This window comes from Gymnoscopelus microlampas (genome assembly GCF_963454915.1).
Source record: "Gymnoscopelus microlampas genome assembly, chromosome: 5".
Lineage (NCBI taxonomy): Eukaryota > Metazoa > Chordata > Actinopteri > Myctophiformes > Myctophidae > Gymnoscopelus > Gymnoscopelus microlampas.
This window is the reverse complement of record NC_139942.1, coordinates 34957876-34980067: the sequence shown is the minus strand read 5'-3', so window position 1 is coordinate 34980067 and position 22192 is coordinate 34957876. Positions and strand designations below refer to the sequence as shown.

The 22192-nt window shown below is 42.1% G+C and overlaps 1 protein-coding gene across 32 annotated transcripts in view; it reads right to left on the bottom strand.

The window, feature by feature from the left end:
- obscnb (obscurin, cytoskeletal calmodulin and titin-interacting RhoGEF b) overlaps window positions 1–22192 on the bottom strand; it is a 97782-nt gene that overhangs the window by 74337 nt on the left and 1253 nt on the right. For all 32 annotated transcript variants that reach the window (XM_084057672.1, XM_084057702.1, XM_084057690.1 and 29 more), the window contains exons 2-14: window positions 16947–18036; window positions 14316–14585; window positions 13922–14182; window positions 13053–13358; window positions 12690–12956; window positions 12058–12164; window positions 11724–11892; window positions 9898–10173; window positions 9325–9600; window positions 8472–8753; window positions 7177–7458; window positions 6243–6518; window positions 181–462 (exon numbers count right to left, since the gene is read on the bottom strand). In XM_084057672.1, coding sequence (XP_083913798.1) covers window positions 181–462; window positions 6243–6518; window positions 7177–7458; window positions 8472–8753; window positions 9325–9600; window positions 9898–10173; window positions 11724–11892; window positions 12058–12164; window positions 12690–12956; window positions 13053–13358; window positions 13922–14182; window positions 14316–14585; window positions 16947–18027 — 4135 coding nt within the window. In that variant the 5' untranslated portion in view covers window positions 18028–18036. The remainder of the gene's footprint in view (window positions 1–180; window positions 463–6242; window positions 6519–7176; window positions 7459–8471; window positions 8754–9324; window positions 9601–9897; window positions 10174–11723; window positions 11893–12057; window positions 12165–12689; window positions 12957–13052; window positions 13359–13921; window positions 14183–14315; window positions 14586–16946; window positions 18037–22192) is intronic.

Genomic DNA, 22192 nt, shown 5'->3' with positions numbered 1-22192 from the left:
CTTTAAAGCCAAATTTGTAAAAGTAAAAAAATAAAATAATAATAAAAAAGAGATTATAAAAAAAGAGATCAAATGTGATAGTTTGACATTTAATGCTCTGAACAATGAGGAACCATAGCTATCGTGGCTCAGAAACATCATGAGACATCAAGTATAAGACGTGTTCTTCATACTGTATACCTTCCACTTGCACTTTGAAGTTAAGATTCTCCGTTCCAACTTCACAGATGTACTCTCCAGCATCCTTCTTCTCCACACTGTCCATCACCAGCTGACGGCTCTTGGCCTTTGACTCCATGTGGATGGTCTTACTGGAAGTCAGCAGCTTGCCGTCTTTGTACCATTTTACCTCTGTCTTGGTATCGGACACCTCACAGCTCAGAGTGGCTTTCTGAGAGAGAACAGCTTTCACCTCCCTCTGGACTGACTCTTTGTTGGAGAAGGCAGACTCAACCTTGATGTCTACAAAGGTAACAAAGCAGCAGTGTGACATCAGACAATGAGGCCATTTTGCTCTTATTATACTGACATCCTCACAGGGTGGAGTTTTCCACCCCCTGAGGTTGACAAGAAGAAAAAGAAGAAGGAGAAGAAGAAGGAGGAGGAGGAGAAGGCAGACTGAACCTTGATGTCTACAAAGGTAACCAAGCAGCGATGTGACATAAGACAATGACTATGGCTTCCAATTTTGTCACACACGATTGATAATATTCATATGCCAGCCATTTTGCTTTTACTGTATATATATATTGTAAAGAAGTAGAAGAAGAAGAAGAATGGAAAATACAAGATGGACTGGCAGCGGAGCTGCCCGACCCCTAACAATAATGGCAAATACAAGATAATAAATATAGCTGCAAGCAGCGATAATATGGGGCCAGGAGAGAGAAAGAGAAATGATAATTCCTTTAACAGGTCAGTTCATGAAAGTCCTTGCGGTCTTGTTTCCAATGAGGGCCTGTGAGCAATTAGGGGTTAAGAGTCTTGCTCAGGGACAAATTTCGTTTCATCGACACATTTGCTGACCTGGCCTGGAATCGTACCTGTAGTGGAGCGGCTAAATGCTTTGTATTGGCAGAATCTTTCAGTTGATGATAAAAGCGTGAAAATTGGCATGAGCAGTCTCCATGGGTCACTTGACAAGAAAATTGTCCGAGGCAGTTGTAATTTCAAGATGGCGGCCATTTTTCAAGATGGCCGACACCTTAGTGGGCAGTTAAGTAATATGATGGTTTATTTGGTGATACAAGCATGAAAATTGGCATGAATAGTCTCTGTGGGTCACTTGACAATAGGCCACCCACAGCTACTTGACATTTCAACATGGCGGCCATTTTTCAAGATGGCCAACACTTTAGTGGAGCAATTAAGTTATATAATGGTTTATTTGGTGATACAAGCATGGAAATTGGCATGAGCAGTCTCGGTGGGTCACTTGACAATAGGCCACCCACAGCTACTTGAAATTTCAAGATGGCGGCCATTTGTCAAGATGGCCGACACTTTAGTGGAGCATTTAAGTTATATAATGGTTCATTTGGTGATACAAGCATGAAAATTGGCATGAGCAGTCTCTGTGGGTCACTTGACAATAAGCCACCCACAGCTACTTGAAATTTCAAGATGGCGGCCATTTTTCAAGATGGCCACCACCTTAGTGGAGCAGTTAAGCTTAAGAAATCATTTAGTTGGTGATACAAGCATGAAAATTGCCATGAGCCGTCTCAAAAGGTCATTTGACAAGAAACCCCACAACCACCACTTGAAATTTCAAGATGACTGCCGCCCGCCATGTGGATCTTTAAATGATACCCTTTCTCATAGAAATGTATTGGGTTCCTCAAAAAGCTCTGTCAAGAGAGGTTGTTTGACTGTGTTTTGTCTGACTCCTCGCCCACGACCTGTCCAGTTTGGTAAAACCTGTCAGGAGTTGCCTCCCACTGGCATAGCTCTCAGGGTTCACTGAGGTACACAAGCTCCCTTACCACGACAAGGTAACAGTCACAAGGGAGGATTTATTTTTTATTTTTTATGTTTTAACTAACAGCCATTACATGTGTCAAATAAGTACTAAGAAATGGGGAAACAAAAAATATGACTAATAAATGAGCACAGTTGTGGTGCTGAACGGACAGTGCTCCAAAATTATAATTGAGCAATGGCTAATACTGAATGGCAGTGGCCACGAAACCATGACAAACTATATTAAGGAACTAAACTGAAAATGTGCTTCACTGTTACGTATGGCAGTGGAAGGCAGTGGAAGCAATGTTACAAAGTAACAACTGAAAATTACACACTAATAGACTGGTGACAAAGTAAAACATGATGCACTGATGTGGCGAGGGGAAGCCATAGGCCTACACTTGAAAACACAGAGGACAACGGGGAACAACTCTGGCAAAATAAACATGCAAATAGGTTCTAGCAGGGGCAACTACATAGGCATGTGCAACTGAGTCCATATCTGAAGCACTTACACCTTCCAGTACATGCCTTGGTGCACCCACATTTGGTCAACTCCCAACAACTCTCCGCAATAGGTGGAAGTGGAGTCCAGAAGACTTTCCACTTCTCGTCCTGTTCCACCCATCCCCAGTCAGATGGGCTCGGCATTTGTGGAAGTCGCTTCAATGCCTGTCCCCACACGTATCCAGCCTCATAAGAAGCACGTTTGGCATGCTCTTTGAGTGCTGCTTGAGTTGGTGGGATCAAGTCATAATGTCTTTGCTTTCTGGCAAAGAGATCAAGATATAGATGCTCTCTTTTGGGCCCTTTCCAGATCTGTGTTGTTGAACCTAAGTTTACAGCTTAAATGATATTTTGCTCTGTTTCTTGTCAATGTGCTTTCTATGCCATCACCTTCATCTAGTCGGGTTAGACTAAGTAAGATAGGCAGAGCATTGATCTTATGAAATAATGGAACATTCTTGCAATGGTATCATAACCAGTACGATCGTGCTCTCTGTTGAATAAACTCGGCTGAATGAGTTTTTCCTTGGTGACCTGCTGACAAATGAAACATCGGTCCCAGTTAGTTTTCTCAACTGTTATGATGGCTTCTGCCATGTCTGCAGCATAGGCAGAGGCCGAGGGTTTATCCTTTTACCACCTTTTACCAAGCACTTTGATGTATGGGATACAACTAAGTTTGTGCCTTAACCCTACACTTAGTCCGATCGTTCATCCAATGCCATTTAAATCCTGTGCGATCTGTACACCATCCGGTTAACTAAAACCCCATTAACCTTGGCTCGGCTCTCCCGCGCTGGCACAACCTGTCAATTCAGGTGCGGCTATCTAATTGTTTTGGGGTAAATTAGACAGCATTTGGGGTACTAACTTTCAATTATCTGACATTGAACCCCACTCTGAGTTTAACAGCAGTGATATATCACCAGTGTGCCCTGGTAGTGCGGATATTCACTCTTATCTAATCTATCTATGATCAACAAATCAACGCAACTGTATTGTGATGTGTTAAAAGTTGTTCTTTAGCATAATAACAATAATCGTATAATTGTCCTTAATGAAAAAAAAACATACATTTCTATGAGAAAATGTATCTTTTGAGGATCCAGGGGGCGGCCATCTTGAAAATAGAAATTTCAAGTGGATGTGAGTGTTTTCTTGTCAAGCAACCCTTAGAGACTGCTCATGCCAATTTTAATGCCTTTATCACCAAATAAACCATTATATAACTTAATTGCTCCACTAAAGTGTTGGCCATCTTGAAAAATGGCCGCCATCTTGAAATTTCAAGTAGCTGTGGGTGGCCTATTGTCAAGTGACCCACAGAGACTGCTCATGCCAATTTTCATGCTTGTATCACCAAATAAACCATTATATAACTTAATTGCTCCACTAAAGTGTTGGCCATCTTGAAAAATGGCCGCCATCTTGAAATTTCAAGTAGCTGTGGGTGGCCTATTGTCAAGTGACCCACAGAGACTGCTCATGCCAATTTTCATGCTTGTATCACCAAATAAACCATCATATCACTTAACTGCCCACTAAGGTGTCGGCCATCTTGAAAAATGGCCGCCATCTTGAAATTACAACTGCCTCGGACAATATTCTTGTCAAGTGACCCATGGAGACTGCTCATGCCAATTTTCACGCTTTTATCATAAATTGAAAGATCGTAGCACTTATCTGCTCCGCTACTGGGTCAACCAGAGCCTCTGGCTCCCTAGGCGGGCTCACTAACCACTCAGCTATGGCCGACCCTCAGAGAGAGAGAGAGAGAGAGACAGAGAGAGAGAGAGAGAGAGAGAGAGAGAGAGAGAGAGAGAGAGAGAGAGAGAGAGAGAGAGAGAGAGAGAGAGAGAGAATAGATTGAAGGGACAGAAACATGGAAACGGAATCGATTGAAGATAGAAACGGAATAGATTGAAGAGACAGAGACATTGAAACGGAATAGATTGAAGATAGAAACGGAATAGATTGAAGAGAGAGAGAGAGCCATGGAAACGGAATAGATTGAAGATAGAAACGGAATAGATTGAAGAGAGAGAGAGAGCCATGGAAACGGAATAGATTGAGTCATGTTTTTTGCAATTCAACTTAAATGAGTCTGCATCAAGTGAGGCTTGAACCGGCAACCTTGCGATCATGAGGCACTCTTAGGTAGCTGCAACACTACCTATAGTGCTATAGCTTTGTCCAGGCTGATATCGTCTGTTGAGGATCACAAACTCTTGCCTTCTGTGAGGATCACAAACTCTTGCCTTCTGTCATGACCCAAGCCCCTGTTTCACTAACACAAAGATCACTCGTTCACAAACCATTTACCAATGAAGAAATTGTACATCTCCTCAGAACCAAAACTAGTGAAAGTAGCCGATCTACAAGCTCACAAACCATTAAAAGTTGTCAGATTGTACATCGGCTATTTTCACAATGAAGTATGTTATACATTGAAAAAACATACTCTCATTGCTATCTGAAAAGTTGTGAGATTGTAGATCAGCTATTTTCACAATGAAGTATGTAAAAAACACTCAATTAAGTATTTCATGTTATCTTTAACAATTGCAAATGTATTCATTGATAGTCATGTTGTGTGAAATGCAACTTAGATGAAGTCTGCACCAAGTGAGGCTTGAACCTGTGACCTTGAGGTTGTGAGACATAAACTTAAGCGGGACGCTATTGGACCAAGAGACAAACCTCTGAAAAAAGAGATCACACTGATCATACAGTTTCACGCAAATAGCTGAAAAATCCTGGGTTTAAGTGTTTTTCAAACTGCTCAAGATTGCGGACAACCTAAGGGCGGTGCTTACTGGTCAACGTGATAGATGTGTTCCTCATTAGTCAAGGCACATGTGTAAGCAGGTCTAATGGCTGTCGGCCAAACGAGGCATGACTTTTGCCTGTTTAAAGTTTCAATTTTCAAAAAATTACTATAGCGCCCCCGTTTGACCAATTGGAGTAAGATTGGTTTCAGTGATATTTGGAATGGCCCTTTACATTTCTGCAAAGTTTCAAAGAATGGTAAGTCTGCATGTATGAGTTAGGGGCAGATGAATAATTGTCACAAAACTGCAATATTCATTGGCTCGTTAAAGCTTCATTTGTTCACTTATGGAAGATATTTTGCAAACGTTTTTTGGTATAGGTCCAAAGTTCATGTGTAAAAAGTTTTGTGCAGATTACTCAAAAATCCCAGGAGGAGATAGGTTTTAACTGTTTTTCATATAATTCAAAATGGTGGGAGATCTAAAGGTCAGAGGTCAAAAGTCAGAGTGTGAAAGTTGTTCAGCATGAGGAGACGCATGTGTGCATCGAAGTTTCATGGCTGTAGGTGAAACAGGGCATGAGTTGTACCTGATCAAAGTTGGCATTTTTCAATTGAGTGCTATAGCGCCACCTTTTGACGAAAGATTGTGAGAATTATTTCTTGATCGTTTTTCATGACCATCTATCATATGGCCGAGTTTCATAAAAAGCGACTGCACGGTTCAGCCAGAACTGCCAAAAGTGGCAGAAGAAGAAGAAACGGAATAATGCCAATAACAATATGGGTCCATGCTGGAAGCCTGGCCCCATAATAATAATGGCAATAATAATAATAATGATGGCAAATAGAATAGGGACCGGCAGCAGAGTCACCTGGCCCCTAAGAGTAATGGCAAATACAAGAGGGGCCAGAATCAGAGCTGCCAGGCCCCTAATGAAGAGACCGATTATCAGGTGTAATGTTTTTAAGTGGCCCTCTGAGTGTTGTCTCACCATACCTGTCACATGTACTGTGAAAGCCAATTTCTCTGCACCAACTTCACAGATGTACTCTCCAGCATCCTTCTTCTCCACACTGTCCATCACCAGCAGACGACTCTTGCCCTTTGACTCCATGTGGATTGTCTTGCTGGAAGTCAGCAGCTTGCCGTCTTTGTACCATTTCACCTCTGTGTTGGTGTCAGACACCTCACAGCTCAGAGTGGCTTTCTGAGAGAGAACAGCTTTCACCTCCTTCTGGACTGACTCTTTGTTTAGGAATGTAGGCTTGGCATCTGAAGGAAAACGATGAGGTGCCAAATGGAAGCATCAACAACGACGAAAAACCCATTCATGCAAGATGAAATACCATAACACTGCACACAAAGGGACTAACAAGGGAGCCAAGAGACAACAAAGCGGTCTTATGAAATCCTCAATAAGGAATTCTGAACCAGAGCAACAGTGTCATAAAGCACAAAAATAGGACAGTAAAAAATAAACCCAAGGCATCCAGGTGACATCAATACGGAAAAATATATAATAATTATATACTGACTCAGACTGAACAGATCATGCCAAATACTGCATTGATGATGACACAGAATTAAGAAACACAGGACAAAACAATACAGATAATTACTACACAACACAAAACACTGCGTGATTAAGAACATGATTACTACAGACAACTCACCATGACACAAGCAGATGCTTCAAAGCCAAATTTGTAAAAGAGATGATAAAAAAACAAGCAGATGCTTCAAAGCCAAATTTGTAAAAGCGATGATAAAATATATATATATATATATATATATTGGGCAATTTAAATTTATATTAGTAAAACATTGTTATGTCATCAAGTCAAGAAACAGAAGTTAATGAGAAACCATTTTCATCACAGATTAGAAACATGAGACTTTTAGTATAAGACGTGTTCTTCATACTGTATACCTTCCACTTGCAGTTTGAAGTTCAGCTTCTCCGTTCCAACTTCACAGATGTACTCTCCAGCATCCTTCTTCTCCACACTGTCCAACACCAGCTGACGACTCTTGGCCTTTGACTCCATGTGGATGGTCTTACTGGAAGTCAGCAGCTTGCCGTCTTTGTACCATTTCACCTCTGTCTTGGTATCGGACACCTCACAGCTCAGAGAGGCTTTCTGAGAGAAAACAGCTTTCACCTCCTTCTGGACTGACTCTTTGTTGGAGAAGGCAGACTCAACCTTGATGTCTAAAAAGTTAACAAAGCAGCAGTGTGACATCAGACTATTATTCACATGGTGGCCCGTATTCACATGGTGGCCATTTGCTCTTTTTAATCCTGACATCCTCACAGGGTGGAGTTTCCCACCCACTGAGGTTGACAAGAAGAAGAAGAAGAAGAAGAAGGAGGAGGAAGAGGAGGAGGAGAATGGAAAATGCTGTACAAGAGGGACTGGGAGCAGAGCTGCCCGGCCCGCAATAATAAAGGAAATTCAAGAGGTTCCGGCAACAGAGCTTCCCGGCTCGTAATGAAGCTAGACTATCAGAGTTATAGGTGCTTTTCGACTATCAAGAACATACTGATTCATGAGATCCCTATAATGCCACAGATCATATTTTTAGCGGCGCTGGCGCCGCTATACCTGGCTTTTCCGTCAACGTTCTGATTGGTCAGGTCTGTCAACGTTCTGATTGGTCAGGCCCGCCAAGGTTCTGATTGGTCAGGTCCGTCAACGTTCTGATTGGTCAGACCCGTCAACGCTCTGATTGGTCAGACCCGTCAACGCTCTGATTGGTCAGACCCTTCAATGCTCTGATTGGTCAGACCCGTCAACACTCTGACTGGTCAGACCCGTCAACGCTCTGACTGGTCAGACCCGTCAACGCTCTGACTGGTCAGACCCGTCAACGCTCTGATTGGTCAGACCCGTCAACAAAGTGATTGGTCAAGCTTCACGTGACACATGGCTATAAACACATTATAAACACATATCGATGACAAAATGTATCAAAGGCGCCGCTACCTTCACACAGGGTGTGATTTTTTTATGTTCTGGACAGCCCCTTTGTTGGATCAGACACAACTTGTAATGTGACAGCTGCACACAACAGCATCATAAACATGTCACCTAGAGCTGAACACTGAAATCAGATCCAGTTGGCGGATAGGTTAGATCATGTGTGGGAAACTATATACCAAGCATCATTAATCAAAAGCAGTGAATCAATAACAATATAAAATGCATGTCTATACTCCCTTACCAGTCACTTGCAGTTTGAAGTTCAGCTTCTCCGTTCCAACTTCACAGATGTACTCTCCAGCATCCTTCTTCTCCACACTGTCCAACACCAGCTGACGGCTCTTGGCCTTTGACTCCATGTGGATGGTCTTACTGGAAGTCAGCAGCTTGCCGTCTTTGTACCATTTCACCTCTGTCTTGGTATCGGACACCTCACAGCTCAGAGTGGCTTTCTGAGAGAGAACAGCTTTCACCTCCCTCTGGACTGACTCTTTGTTGGAGAAGGCAGACTCAACCTTGATGTCTAAAAAGTTAACAAAGCAGCAGTGTGACATCAGACTATTGACCATAGTCACATGGTGGCCATTTTGCTCTTATTATACTGACATCCTCACAGGGTGGAGTTTCCCACCCACTGAGGTTGACAAGGAGAAGAATAAGTAGAAGGAAGAGGAAGAGGAGGAGGAGAATGGAAAATACTGTACAAGAGGGACTGGGAGCAGAGCTGCCTGGCCCGCAATAATAAAGGAAAATTCAAGAGGTTCTGGCAACAGAGCTTCCCGGCTCGTAATGAAGCTAGACTATCGAGTTATAGGTGCTTTTCAACTATCAAGAACATACTGATTCATGAGATACCTATAAAGCCACAGATCATATTTTTATGTTCTGGACAGCCCCTTTGTTGGATCAGACACAACTTGTAATGTGACAGCTGCACACAACAGCATCATAAACATGTCACCTAGAGCTGAACACTGAAATCAGATCCAGTTGGCGGATAGGTTAAATCATGTGTGGAAAACTATATACCAAACTTCATTAATCAAAAGCACTGAATCAATAACAATATAAAATGCATATCTATACTCCCTTACCGGTCACTTGCAGTTTGAAGTTCAGCTTCTCCGTTCCAACTTCACAAATGTACTCTCCAGCATCCTTCTTCTCCACACTGTCCATCACCAGCTGACGACTCTTGCCCTTTGACTCCATGTGGATGGTCTTACTGGAAGTCAGCAGTTTGCCGTCTTTGTACCATTTCACCTCTGTCTTGGTATCGGACACCTCACAGCTTAGAGTGGCTTTCTGAGAAAGAACAGCTTTCACCTCCCTCTGGACTGACTCTTTGTTGGAGAAGGCAGCTGGGGCTTCTGCACGGAAAAATACAGGTTTTCAGCATTAACCAATTGAACAACTCTGGTGCACATATTCAAGGTGCAAGTAAATAAAGACACTGAAAGGATTATGCTGAGGGAACGATTCTAATAATCTGTGATCAATTAACATGCTACTGTGATACCATCCTGGTCTTCCCCACTGATTGATAATAATTCATATATTTATTATAAGCTCTATATGCTTCCTTCTTGTATTGACATTGCTGTCAGTTGACACACACACACACACACACACACACACACACACACACACACACACACAATCCTTACCTTTTGTCTTGACCTGGAATGTGACTTTGTCTGCGGCTGTCTCACAGGAGTAGTGTCCTTCATCGCTTTTCTTAGCGCTCTTGATGACGAGTCTCCTCTGAGTTCCTTTTGAGATGACGGTGATTCTTTGGTCCTCAATGATCTCCACGTTATCTTTCTTCCAAACGACGACCCCGCTGGCAGAAGACACCTCACAGCTCAGCTCCATGTCCCCTGAGCTGACTGGTGACACTCCCATGGGTCCTCTGGCCTTGTTCAAGAATTTGACGGGTTCATCTTAAAAGAAAAAGCAATAGAATTTATTTTAAAAATGTGCTCTGAAATGTGCTCTACTGTAATCTTCGTTACTGTCTGGCACAGTGCAACATTATCGTTATAAATGTAACGTTTCTAAGATTTGCCTATTATTGTAGGCTGACTCAGTTAATTGCCATTTCTTAAAAAACTAAAGACTTGAAAAGACGCATTTGCGACTAATCGTGTTTTTTTTTGTGGTATTTTCTTGTCTTTTCTTTCTTTTCCTTTTGTGAAGTGCTATTTTGCTTCAATTTCATTTCAAAGGTTTGGTATTTGAGGGGCGTTTCATTATGTGGGTGTGAGGTGTGGGTGGGGACGAGGGTCTGAGTCATACTGGAGTTGATTACATGTTGATACAGAGGTCTATCTGATGGCTCAGAGCATCTGCTGACAGACTTCACAGCATGTCCTGTTCCTGTGAGTGATGTGGCGTCTGTGAGACTGCTTGCGCTATGTAGGCTAAATGCTGCACAAAGTCATTTCTGTTGTAGGTCAGTCTCATTGAGCAGAATTAAAGTGTGTGTATCTGTGTAAGGTTTATAATGAAATGTTCAGATTTTCATTTTGAACTCATTAATAGACTAGTTGCTTCTTTTGAGGGGCAGCTGAGTATAGTGGTTTCGAGTTTTAAGCTAAATTTGTAAATCATACTGTGGAAACAAATAGGTTGAAGGGAAATGCCTGCAGAGTCTGTCAATATTACAGCACATCAGGTAAACGGTAAACACACATTCACTATCTATTGACCATATACACATATCGGGGTGTACTTTTATGCCGACGGCAGGGATACTCAGGGATAAGTTACAGTATGTCATACTCATCCCTGAGTATGACATAAGAGCAAAATGACCACCATAATTCCTTCCATTGTAAATAGGCTGTAAATATAAGGCATACTCTATAAACTTTAACCAATTTAGAAATGTCTGGAAATGTCAGCTGATTATTTATATGTGCTGTATTTCTTTACAATTTCTCTCCCATTTATTTTTCTTGACATTTGAATTCATGACGTGGCAAGCAGAATACTGTCGTCAACACCATCTTGCAGACATGTAATACCATCGTCACTGCAGTAATAATATTGCCAAGCCGAGCACATTTTTTACATACTGCCTAGTACAGTGATTCTCAACTTTTTCAATTTCAAGGACCCCTAATTTGACATGCCTTAGGCGACGGTCCCTCATTTGAAAATATTTCTTTATCTCTGGGACCCTAAGAACTTAGAACTTCTAAGAACTTTTTCATTGTTAGAGTTGATCTGGTCCAATATGGTCTGTCATTTGTTCCAGAATTCCTTTTACGGTCTATGTACAGTACTGTAGGTATAGAGATGACAAGTGGAACAGTCAAAATAGCCATTCTAGTTGTATTTACATGTACAGTAATAATGTAGACGATTAAATACCAGTCATTTAGCTGGGGACCCCCTGGAACACCCAAAAGGACCCCACGTTGAGAACCACTGGCCTAGTGTATATTATTTATTTTATCCTGTATTAAATGTAAAAGTGTTAAAGTACCTTTAAGAGCGAGCTGTAGTGACAGTCTATCGTCCTCTAAAACACATTCATAGATGCCCACATCCTCCTCAGTGACATTATGTATTGTTAGGGACCTCTTGCGGTCAGCAATCACATACTCGTACTTCTTCCCCACTTTCACCTCACGTCCATTTCTCATCCAAACCGCCTGAGAACAAGTGGAGAAAGAAAGAGAAATACATATGATATATCAATTATAAGCTAAATAAGAAACAGCAATAAGATAAAGGTGAGGTGTCAAGTAAAAGGATAACTACTCTGTGAAAGTGAAACATAAAATGGTATAAAAAAGTGTGTTTGTCGAATAACTCACCCGTGCATCATAAGTGGACACTTCAGCAGTCAGCTGAGCGGTTTCCTGGGCGCTGCAGGTCACGACCTCTGTGTGAGCTGACTTATTGATGAACTTGACAGTTGCGACTGAAAATAGAGGTCTGGTGTCACATACTGAGATGCGAGAGCTTTGCTGATCATAGAAAATCTACTACATGCCTCCTAATTTGTCCTACAGCAAATATGCAGTCAGTGGTTGGTGTACAGTAAATACATTTACTTCATTCAATTTTTTGAGTATTTACTTTACTTGAGTATTTGTATTTTTGGATACTTACTGTATTACTTTCACTACACTGCATTTCAAAGACAAATATTTGACTACATTTCTAGGAAGGGAAAAAGTAGCTTATGAATTAACCACTTAAAAACATAGTAAAAATAGCCAAGCTACAGCTCACAATGTGATGTGGGAAGCACTGAACATCGTAAGATCATTGGTGGTTGCTATTTCCTTTTTGTCAAAATAAATGTTGGTGTGTTCAGTTTGTGGCACAATGCTGTTGCATAAAGTATGAACGCCCTAACAAAGTGCCACTTGACATAGTTATGCGACATGTCAAGTGACACAAAGCGTAAACTGACCTCTTACTGGCTGAGTGATGTGCTTACCCTTCACAGTCAAGACGCAGCTAGTCTCGGAGCCACCGCCCACAAACTTGACCTCGGCTCCATTCATGTCCATAGACACAAGGCGGATGACCAGTGTGTGTGTGTTCTTGGAGCGGGTGATGAGGTAGTCTGCCCCACTCCGCAGGAGGCGGCCGTTTATGGACCAAAAACCAGAGCAGACTGCTGATAGCTCCACAGAGAGGGAGGCCTCCTCGCCAGACCCTGCAGTGCAGTTCTTCAGACCCATTGTCACCTCTGCCGTTGGTTCTGTGGGAAATTGTCAAACCAAAGACACATTACTGTATATTCAGCCAACAACAACGTAGAGAAAAAAGAAACGTTAGACATCGCTATCAGTCTTACCAAGGTAGAAGCTACCGGGCACCTCCAGGTAGGGGCTCTGGCCGTAGTCGTTGATGGCAGAGATGCGGAACTGGAAGCTGGACTCTTCATTAAAGCTGTATATGGTCACCTGTGTTGAGGTAATGGTTTCTGAAGCATTGCACCTCTGCCATGTCTGAGAGCCCACTTTCCTCCTCTCCACCAAGTAGCCCTTGATGGGCACCGGACGATCACTGTCGGGGGGAGACCACTGAAGGGTGATGGAGGACTCAGTCTTGTTCTGGACCACAGCATCCACTGGGGGGTCTGGGGGATGCTTTCTTGCAGCTAGAACAGAAGGAGGAGCGATGTTCATGCATTATTATTTGATCAAATGAACGAGAGAGAGAGAGAGAGAGAGAGAGAGAGAGAGAGAGAGAGAGAGAGAGAGAGAGAGAGAGAGAGAGAGAGAGAGAGAGAGAGAGAGAGAGAGAGAGAGAGAGAGAGAGAGAGAGAGAGAGAGAGAGAGAAACAGAGAGAGAGAGACAGAGAGACAGAGAGACAGAGAGACAGAGAGACAGAGAGACAGAGAGACAGAGAGACAGAGAGACAGAGAGAGACAGAGAGAGTCAAGAGAATATAAGTAAATGAGACATGTATCCTCATCAGACAGGGTTCAAACTAAGATTTTCAAATACTATGTTTGACAGTTGGTTTCAGCCTCCTGATGTGTGATATGGGTGGGAATTTCCACATAAAGAAATTGAATGCCAAAAGGTTGGGACGATCACAGGAAGTATTTGACTGTTGAATGACAAGAACTGAATTGTCCCAGGCCAATAAAGCCTGGTATTACAAGCAAATCAAATCGTGGGTGTAAAATTAGTATTTGACCCAGCCATGGTCCTCACCAGTGACAGAGAATCTCGTGGATGTCTTGCAGTCTCCAGCCATGAAAGCCACCTCTCCTGAGTCATCTCCATGGCACTCTCTGATAGTGAGTGTGTACTGTCTAAGCACGCAGGCGATGGAAATTCGGGTATCTTCCTTCAGCCTTTCGCCATTGCGGGTCCAATAGGCATCCGGACAAGGACGCTCCAGCTCCACACAGAAAATTACGGTGTCACTGACAGGAACAACCGTCCTCCTGGGAAGCTTCTTGGTAATGTTGCCTGGGAATTAAAAGGAACATGGAATTAGAAGGAATACTAGAAGTACCAGGGATAATATTACTCTTTTGGAAGCATTATAATGTAGCACACACATAATCAAACTATGGACAAGAAACGTGCGTTTCATTCATACCCAGTACAGAGAGTTCGGCCACTGTGCGGCTGCCCTCGTTCATCTCACAGATGTACACGGCATCATCATTGGTGGTGACGTTGCGAATGGTGAGGAGACGCAGGGTTCCCTCCTCCTCAATGTGGTACTTGTTACTCTGCTCCAGGCGCGTTTCTTCCATGAACCAGCTGGTCTTGGTTTGCGCAGCAGGCACCTCACACAGCAGCTTGGCTGTCTCCTTCTCCTTGACCTCCACATCCTGCAGCTTCTTTCTGAATGGTACTTTGGGCTCTGGCATGATAAAAGGTGACACAATGTTTGTTATGTCATGGGTGTAACATTAAATGTTTTATTTGTATTTATTTTTTTAAATCTGGGTCGTCGAGATCGGGACTCAAACCCGCGACACGCTGTCAGGCTGAATTACCAGCCTAGGTGTCCAGGCGGCTACGTCAGCCGCCCAGGCCACATTGAATATTTGATGTATTAATTCAACGTAAAGTCAAAACTTAAAAGATTGTGACTTATTTTAAATAAATAAATGACTATCTCACTACTTTAATCAGGTAGCTGTGGATATTGTTTGTGTGTGCGTCCCGCCTTCCCACAGCAGAACAGCGCGGAGGCATGGGTATGGCTTTCATGCACTGTAGGAAAGGGGCCAAATGACCAAAGGCCACTTTTTTATAGTTGTTTGAATAGAAGCTGTGATCCTTTTTTAAAGTAAATGTTTTATAAAGTATGAAGAAGCTAATGTGAAACTGTTACCCCTGAGACACGTATTTTTGTATCTTTCTGTGCTGCTCAATTCAACACCACAAATCACGGTTACAACGTCACATCTTATCCATCATCCATCAACAAGCTTAGAATCAGGATTCGTGCCAACAATTTGACCAATGTGCTCACGTGTTAACATGTGGCACTCTAACATGAGTTAAGATGTCCACTGGGAACAGTAAATCTTTCAAAATATTCATAAAGTAAAGCTAATATTTGTGCTTCCTAGAAATGTGTGAACCTGTACGAAGAGAATATAGAATAGTTCCAAATTTAGGCAAGTTCTTGTTGATTTGTAATCCATTCCAAGACTTTAAAAAGATCTGTGTCAAAGGTAAGCATTCTTAAAAGACGGCAAAAATGTCGTACACTCCGGCTCCATGCAGTAACCAGTTGCATACAGTATATGGAGCCAGAGTGTGCAACACTTATTTCCTCTTTACGTTTATTCCCAGTGGGCAGCCCCTCGCCACAACCTTTGGTGTGATTTTACTTTACTGCTAAAGGTAAGCATTCTCTCAGACCAACTGTTTAAGTTCTGAACTGTTGTTTCAGTGTGCAGAAACATTGATACATGTGTCATTAAGCCTTCATTTTAGATTAGGTTTATGTAGGCATATTGTTGCCTTTCAATTTCAGTAGAAATAAAGGTTCAACACGGATTGTGCTGTGTTGTATGTTTAGTGAAAGGGACACTTTCAATTCACTTTCTATGACCTTTCCCAGAGGTACTTACAGGGTTATCAGATGAACCTATGTGAATACGCACACCCAAGTGTAAAGGGCAGAGGTGTACAGTCCTCTCTCTTGTAAAGCCTCTAATCTAGTACACTCTACACCGTAACATTTGGAGTGTTAATTTCTATTACACTCTTATTAACACTCCCAATATTACTGTGTATTCGTCTGAGGTATCCATTATCTTGCCCATCCCAGTAGGCTACAATGACATCCCAGCCGTCAGCATTAAATGGAGTGGAAGATGAACAATCGTCATTGACAAATTCATGTTCATGGTCCCTAGCCAATCAGTGCTGGTTCAAAGATAGGTCCCGTATCAGTGGTGAATGACTAACATAGCAACTGTGAACTACTCATCACCAGCAGAAAATAGATGCAACACAACACCCCTCTTTCATAACACACCAGAGTTCAAACTTGTTGTGCAAAGCCACACATGTACCTGCAAGCGCGACTTTATTTCATTTTATTTGAATTTTGAATCTTATTCATCATAGATCTAGAGATTATTAGCACAAATATATTTTCACAATTCTTCTCAGCTACTCACTGAATGCTGATGACTGTGTCAACACACATAAACACTTTCTCTTGTACTCCTTTACTTTTAGCATTGACATTTAACGTGCATTCTGTAAGGGTGTTCTTGCAACTGTTAGCCTCTATAATGTTAGGTTGTCAACATGGCAGTTTCTGAAAATAAATTAAAGCTGCAGTGGAGAAATTTCTGCAAAGTAATGGCAACATTTTGCTTCAGTGCAGTGATCGATATCAATATTAATAAGTGGATATTAAGCCGTCGGACGACACTGCTAAAGGAAACACTATTAAGTTATCAGATGCTCTGAATGCCCTCCTTAATCTAGCCTAACCTCCACACCAAACCCATGCCTAAACTTAACCATACATCATTGTCCAACCAATCAAATGGCATACATCCCGGAAGATCTAATGGCCGAATATCCACCACCTTTTATGAATTTTATTATGATAGAAGATATGAGAGTTATTATAAACCATGAATTAATCAGGAAGAAACGTGATGCAACTATGCAGTATATCACAGTCTCTCTCATTCAGTTTCTAATTGTGATGTGCCCAACAAACCCAGATTTATCAAAGTCAGCTTACCTTTGACAATAACCAACACAGCACTGTAGGTCTGACCAGCCAGGTTGGTTGCATTGCAGGTGTAGAGGCCATTATCACTCTGCTTGCAGTACAGCATCTTGAGGAGGAAGTTCTCAGCCTGGTCTTCATAGATGACATGTCTACGGCCCTCGCTGATGTTTATGCCGTCCTTCCTCCAGATGGTGTGGGGCTTGGGGTGCCCTGTCACAAAACAGCTGAGTTTGGCATGTTTACCCTCTGTCACTGTACAGGTGCGCGTGAACACTCCCTTGGGAAGCTTTGCCATGACAGATGCCCTCAGGTCGTGCTCCAGATTCAGAGCGCCACTATCCATGATGCTGGCGGAGGTCGAGGAGGAAACAGAGGAGCCGATTTCTTCAGTGTGATAGATAGAGATGTCCTTATTCATTTCCTCTTTGCGCTTCATCATGTGAGAAAGGAGGGAGCTCTTGTCTGTGCTCAGGTGACGAGCATCCTGGACATCCACGACGAGCGCTGCGGCAGCTTGCGCTCGACCCGCAGAGTTCTGTGCTCTGCAGATGAAGGTGCCGCTATCCAGACTGCGGACACTTTGGATCCTCAAGGAGCTACTATCGCCGTTTGAGACAATCTTGATACGGTTGGTCACCCCCAAGTACCGGCCATCCTTCTCCCAGTCAAAGTTGGGTTCAGGATATGCTGCTACCCGGCAGTGGAAGACAACATCGCCTCCCAAACCCACGCGTGCAGAAGTGGGTTTCATCAAGAAAGCAGGAGCCCTCTGTACCATCTCTGAGGGCAGGCTCACCTTGAGGGTCACGGCAGCATATGCCTCACCGACATTGTTCCTGGCCCGGCATATGTACTGACCACTGTCGTCCAGTGTTAAGTCATAGACGGTCAGGCGGTACACGTCGCCATCCTCCACTGTCTTGAAGCGGCCCCCGGATGTCAGCACCAACTTGCCCTTCTCCCAGGTGATCAGAGGGGTCGGGTTGCCCATGATGGTGCAGCTCAGGGTGGCATCCTTGCCCACACACACTGAAAAAGCCTTGGGCCGGGTGAGGAACCTGGGGACTCCTCCAAACATGTCCTGATCCATTATTTTGTCCTACAATCAAAGTTAAAAGAAAATGACTGTTAAAGAGGTGTCAATGTCATAAAAAGTGAATCTATTTTAAATTGTATTTATTTTAAATGTAATATGCTGTATCAGAGCCAAGTTAAAGCGGCACTATGTAAGCTTTTAGGAAACCGGGTTCAAATCTGGGGTAGAAGAGGAAAGTTACATAGTGCAGCTTTAAGCTTGACTTCAGTACAAATGTAAATCTATCAACAATAGACTTGCAGTACTTGGTATTCCTGTTTTGTTACAATGTCATTGCAGCCATTTTGCAATCTTACTTGATTTTGTAATTATTCCCAATCATCTCAACTTTAGATTATGTCTCAATCCACGATGACAACACACACATATTATGTGTATAAATCATGGTTGGCGAATGCACATAAATATACAGCAGAGATGCCATATTTAAAGATGACAGCAAGTCTTCAGCCACCATACCTCTTGTCATACACAACATTGGCTTACAATGAAGACATGGAGCCCAGGGGCATTTCTATAGCAGCATTGTTTAAGTTGAGAGGCAGCCCGATTTATAATTCATTGTACAACGGTGTCGTTCACCGAGAATAGATCTGCCAGTATAAATTAAGCATTAGTCCACAACCAGTGTCAGGGCATCTTCCCCTGGAAGACTTCCTGAATTTCAAGTGTTAAATCTGAGTAAATAAAGGAGATAATTATAACTAAATGTGTGGAATTTTTGGGGGATCAAATGGAATTCTTTATTGGTGTCGCTCCCATTGGATCTCTGACTTCATGAGGCCAGTGTGTGACTTCAGTCATCTACAGTATGACATCAGTTGTTTATAGACAACTGATGTCATACTGCATGTTGGCACTGTATATAACATTATCAACTAGAAAAAAGTCTCCGCCAGGTCAGGTAGATTATTGTGGCCTCCTGGTGGCGCTATAATAGGCCAATGTGAAAAGGGTGCCATTTCTTCTTAGGCCTTGCACGACAATTGGACACTGCATTCATGATTTCAGGCATTTTGTTCCAAAAATGTGGTTTGCTAAATTAGACCAGCTGGTGGCGCTATAACAGGCCAATGTGAAAAGGGTGGCATTTCTTCCTCGGCCTAGAGGAAATGTGTGTGCAAAATTTCACGGAAATCGCACACTGCGTTCATGATTTGAGGAATGGGAAAAAGAAAAGGGACCCATCCTGCAAACTTTGGAAGCAAATGTTAGCCAAGCAGGATGAAATATGAAATATCGGGCACATCCATCTTGATCACATGACTATAGAGATACTGTGTACCGATTTGCGTGATTTTTGGACAGAATCTGAAGGAGTAAGAGTAAAAAAAGTGTTTTACAAAACTCAGCCTCCTGGTGGCGCTCTAAAAGGCATATGTGAAAAATGCAGGGCAAAAGTTTTTCCTTGGCCTCTAGGGAGTGTGCGTGCAAAGTTTGACGCAGATCGGTGCAGTTATAGCTAAAAACGTGAATTGGCCTGTTATAGCGCCACCATGAGGCTGATGTGAACGTTTTCAAGTGGCATTTCTTCCTGGGCCAAGTGGGAATCTTTGTGGAACCTTTCACGGAAATCGCATGCTGCGTGCATGATTTGAGGCATTTTGTTCCAAATGAACCAATCCTGCATACTTTGGAAGCCAATTTTAGCCAATCAGGATGGAGTATGGAAAATCAGACAGATCTGTGTTGATCACATGGCTATAGAGATACTGTGTACCGATTTGCGTGTGTTTTGGACAAAATCTGTAGGAGTAATAGCAAAAAATGTGTTTTGCAAAAGTCGGCCTCATGGTGGCGCTATGACAGGCTGATCTAAAAAATGTGGGGCAGAGGTTCTGCTGTGGCATCCAGGGAGTGTGTGTGCGCAGTTTCACAGCGACGGGGCCAACGGTGGCGGAGATTAGCTGGTCGCAGACAGAAGGACGGACGGACGGACACACGGACGGACAGGGGGAAAAACATACTCTCTCGCCATGCCTTTCGGCCTGGTGGAGACAACAATGATGTACGACTCCAAATTAGGGCAATGTTTCACCCCAATCCTAGCCTGATTGACTTCCATTATGAAATTACAGTTAAATATATATTCCAACACATACAGTATATGTGAAAATAATTGTGGAGGTATTTCTGTGGTCTGCTTGCAGTTTGCATGAGAAAAGTGACACTGATCGGTCCAGCGGTTTGTGAGATTAGGACTACTAATCACTATTCCTGCACTCTCTTCGCCGAGTGATCTCAGTACCGTCAGTATCGTTGAATACACTTGAAAAGATTGCTGCTATTTGTCCCAAAGGTTTTATACAAAGTGAAGTGAATGCAAAACATTGAAATATTGCTGCCATTTGTTTCAAAAGTTTATCCCAAGCTAACTTTTCCAACATGGATGTATAACTTTTTCTGACAGCAAATGAATGCACAATTCGTATGTTTTTTGTAAGATAGTTTTCTTTAAGTTGCAATGAAACACAGCTCTGTTTACACATTTCTCTACTCCCATTTAATATACGTTTTGTTTTGATTGTTTTGTTCCATTTTTGCTTTGTTAATGTAAACGTATGTTTTCTCATGCCAATAAAGCCACTTTGAATTGAATTGATTAGTTCCAGACAGACATAAACATTACAGATAGACCCTCTTCTAGACGGTTAGACTCCAGCGGAGCAACACCATGCAAAAAAAGCACTATTTAAAAGCTTTTTCTTAAATAAAAAACATTATGTCGAAGTGTCTGCAGCATACAGTATCATAATGTCATGTATGTTTAACTTTAGCTACAGTATAACCACAGGTCTGCCTTTAGGGCCAAGTTCAACATCCAGCAATATCAGTGGTGTTATTATGATGACAATAGCTACCTCTGAATTTCTTACATCTCCAAATATAGTGACATAATATTGTAACCCCCTTCAAGAACCTTGGGGTTTGGGGTCCTGCTCCATCTATGAGTTTAGGCATCCAGTATTTTAATGCAACAGTAATACTTTTACCGCAATCTGAATGTGAACAGTGAAGAATACATGTTAGGCTACTCTCTCTCAAATACAAACCAGTGGTTCTCAGGGTGGGCTCTGGGGACCCCAAGGGGTCCTTGAGGGGGTCATTTCACAATCAAAATATTGATTGTATTTTTTTTTTATGCATTAATGTGCATCACTTAATGCTGCAGCAGATTTTAATTAAGCTGTAATGTTCATTAAATGATGTTGCTGGGTAGCTTCATCTATAATAATGCATCACAATTGATGCATTTTTGTATGTTTCGTATTCATAATCTAAATCTCCAAACTAACTAGTACCTGTCAAATAATTGAAGTGGAATAAAAAGTAAAATATTTGCCTGAGATGTAGTGGAGTAGAAGTACAGTATAATGTCAAAACATGGAATAGACCTCCTCAAGTAGGCTAAAGTAAAAGTACCACAAAATTGTACATAAATAGGCCTACAGTACTTGAGTATGCTAAATGCTCTTAGTTATTTTCCACCGCTGACAACAAACCACAAGTGACATGACACCAAGCCAAGGAAGAAATAAAATAGCTATTTATTTATGCCTTCATCATTACCAGCTAGCTAACAGTAGTAGGCTTAGTAGGCCTCCTACCATACTTTAGCTAGTGTAGAATCATTAGTACAATGATACTTGAGTAGCCTATGTAACTGATGAGTTCTCAGTTCTCACCATATTCCTGTCAAACTATGAGCATGTTGGCAAATTTGACAACATGGTGTTGCCACTGTGTGAACAACAGGCACAGAGGCAGAGCTAGTGTGAGTGATGGAGCAGTGTGACTGCCTGCTGTGCTCTTGTCTTCAGTATAGAATGGCTAAAACAAAACAAAACAAAACCAAACAACAACAATAGCCTATAATAGCTACAACAAACTAATAATAATAATAAAATACCAAATAATTCAGCTTGTTTCACTAATGATATCTGAGAAGGGAACTTTTAATGACATTGTATTGTTATTATTATTATTATGTATATTTTGGGGATTTTTAAGATAAATCAAATAATGAAACAGTAGGCTAATAAGAGATCAGGGGCTTGGAGCAGCCTATCCGAGGCTTAAGACCCTAAACGCCCCCTTCCCCCCGGACCTCAATGGCTCAGAGCATATAAAGTCATAATACATTAATTATACATAATAA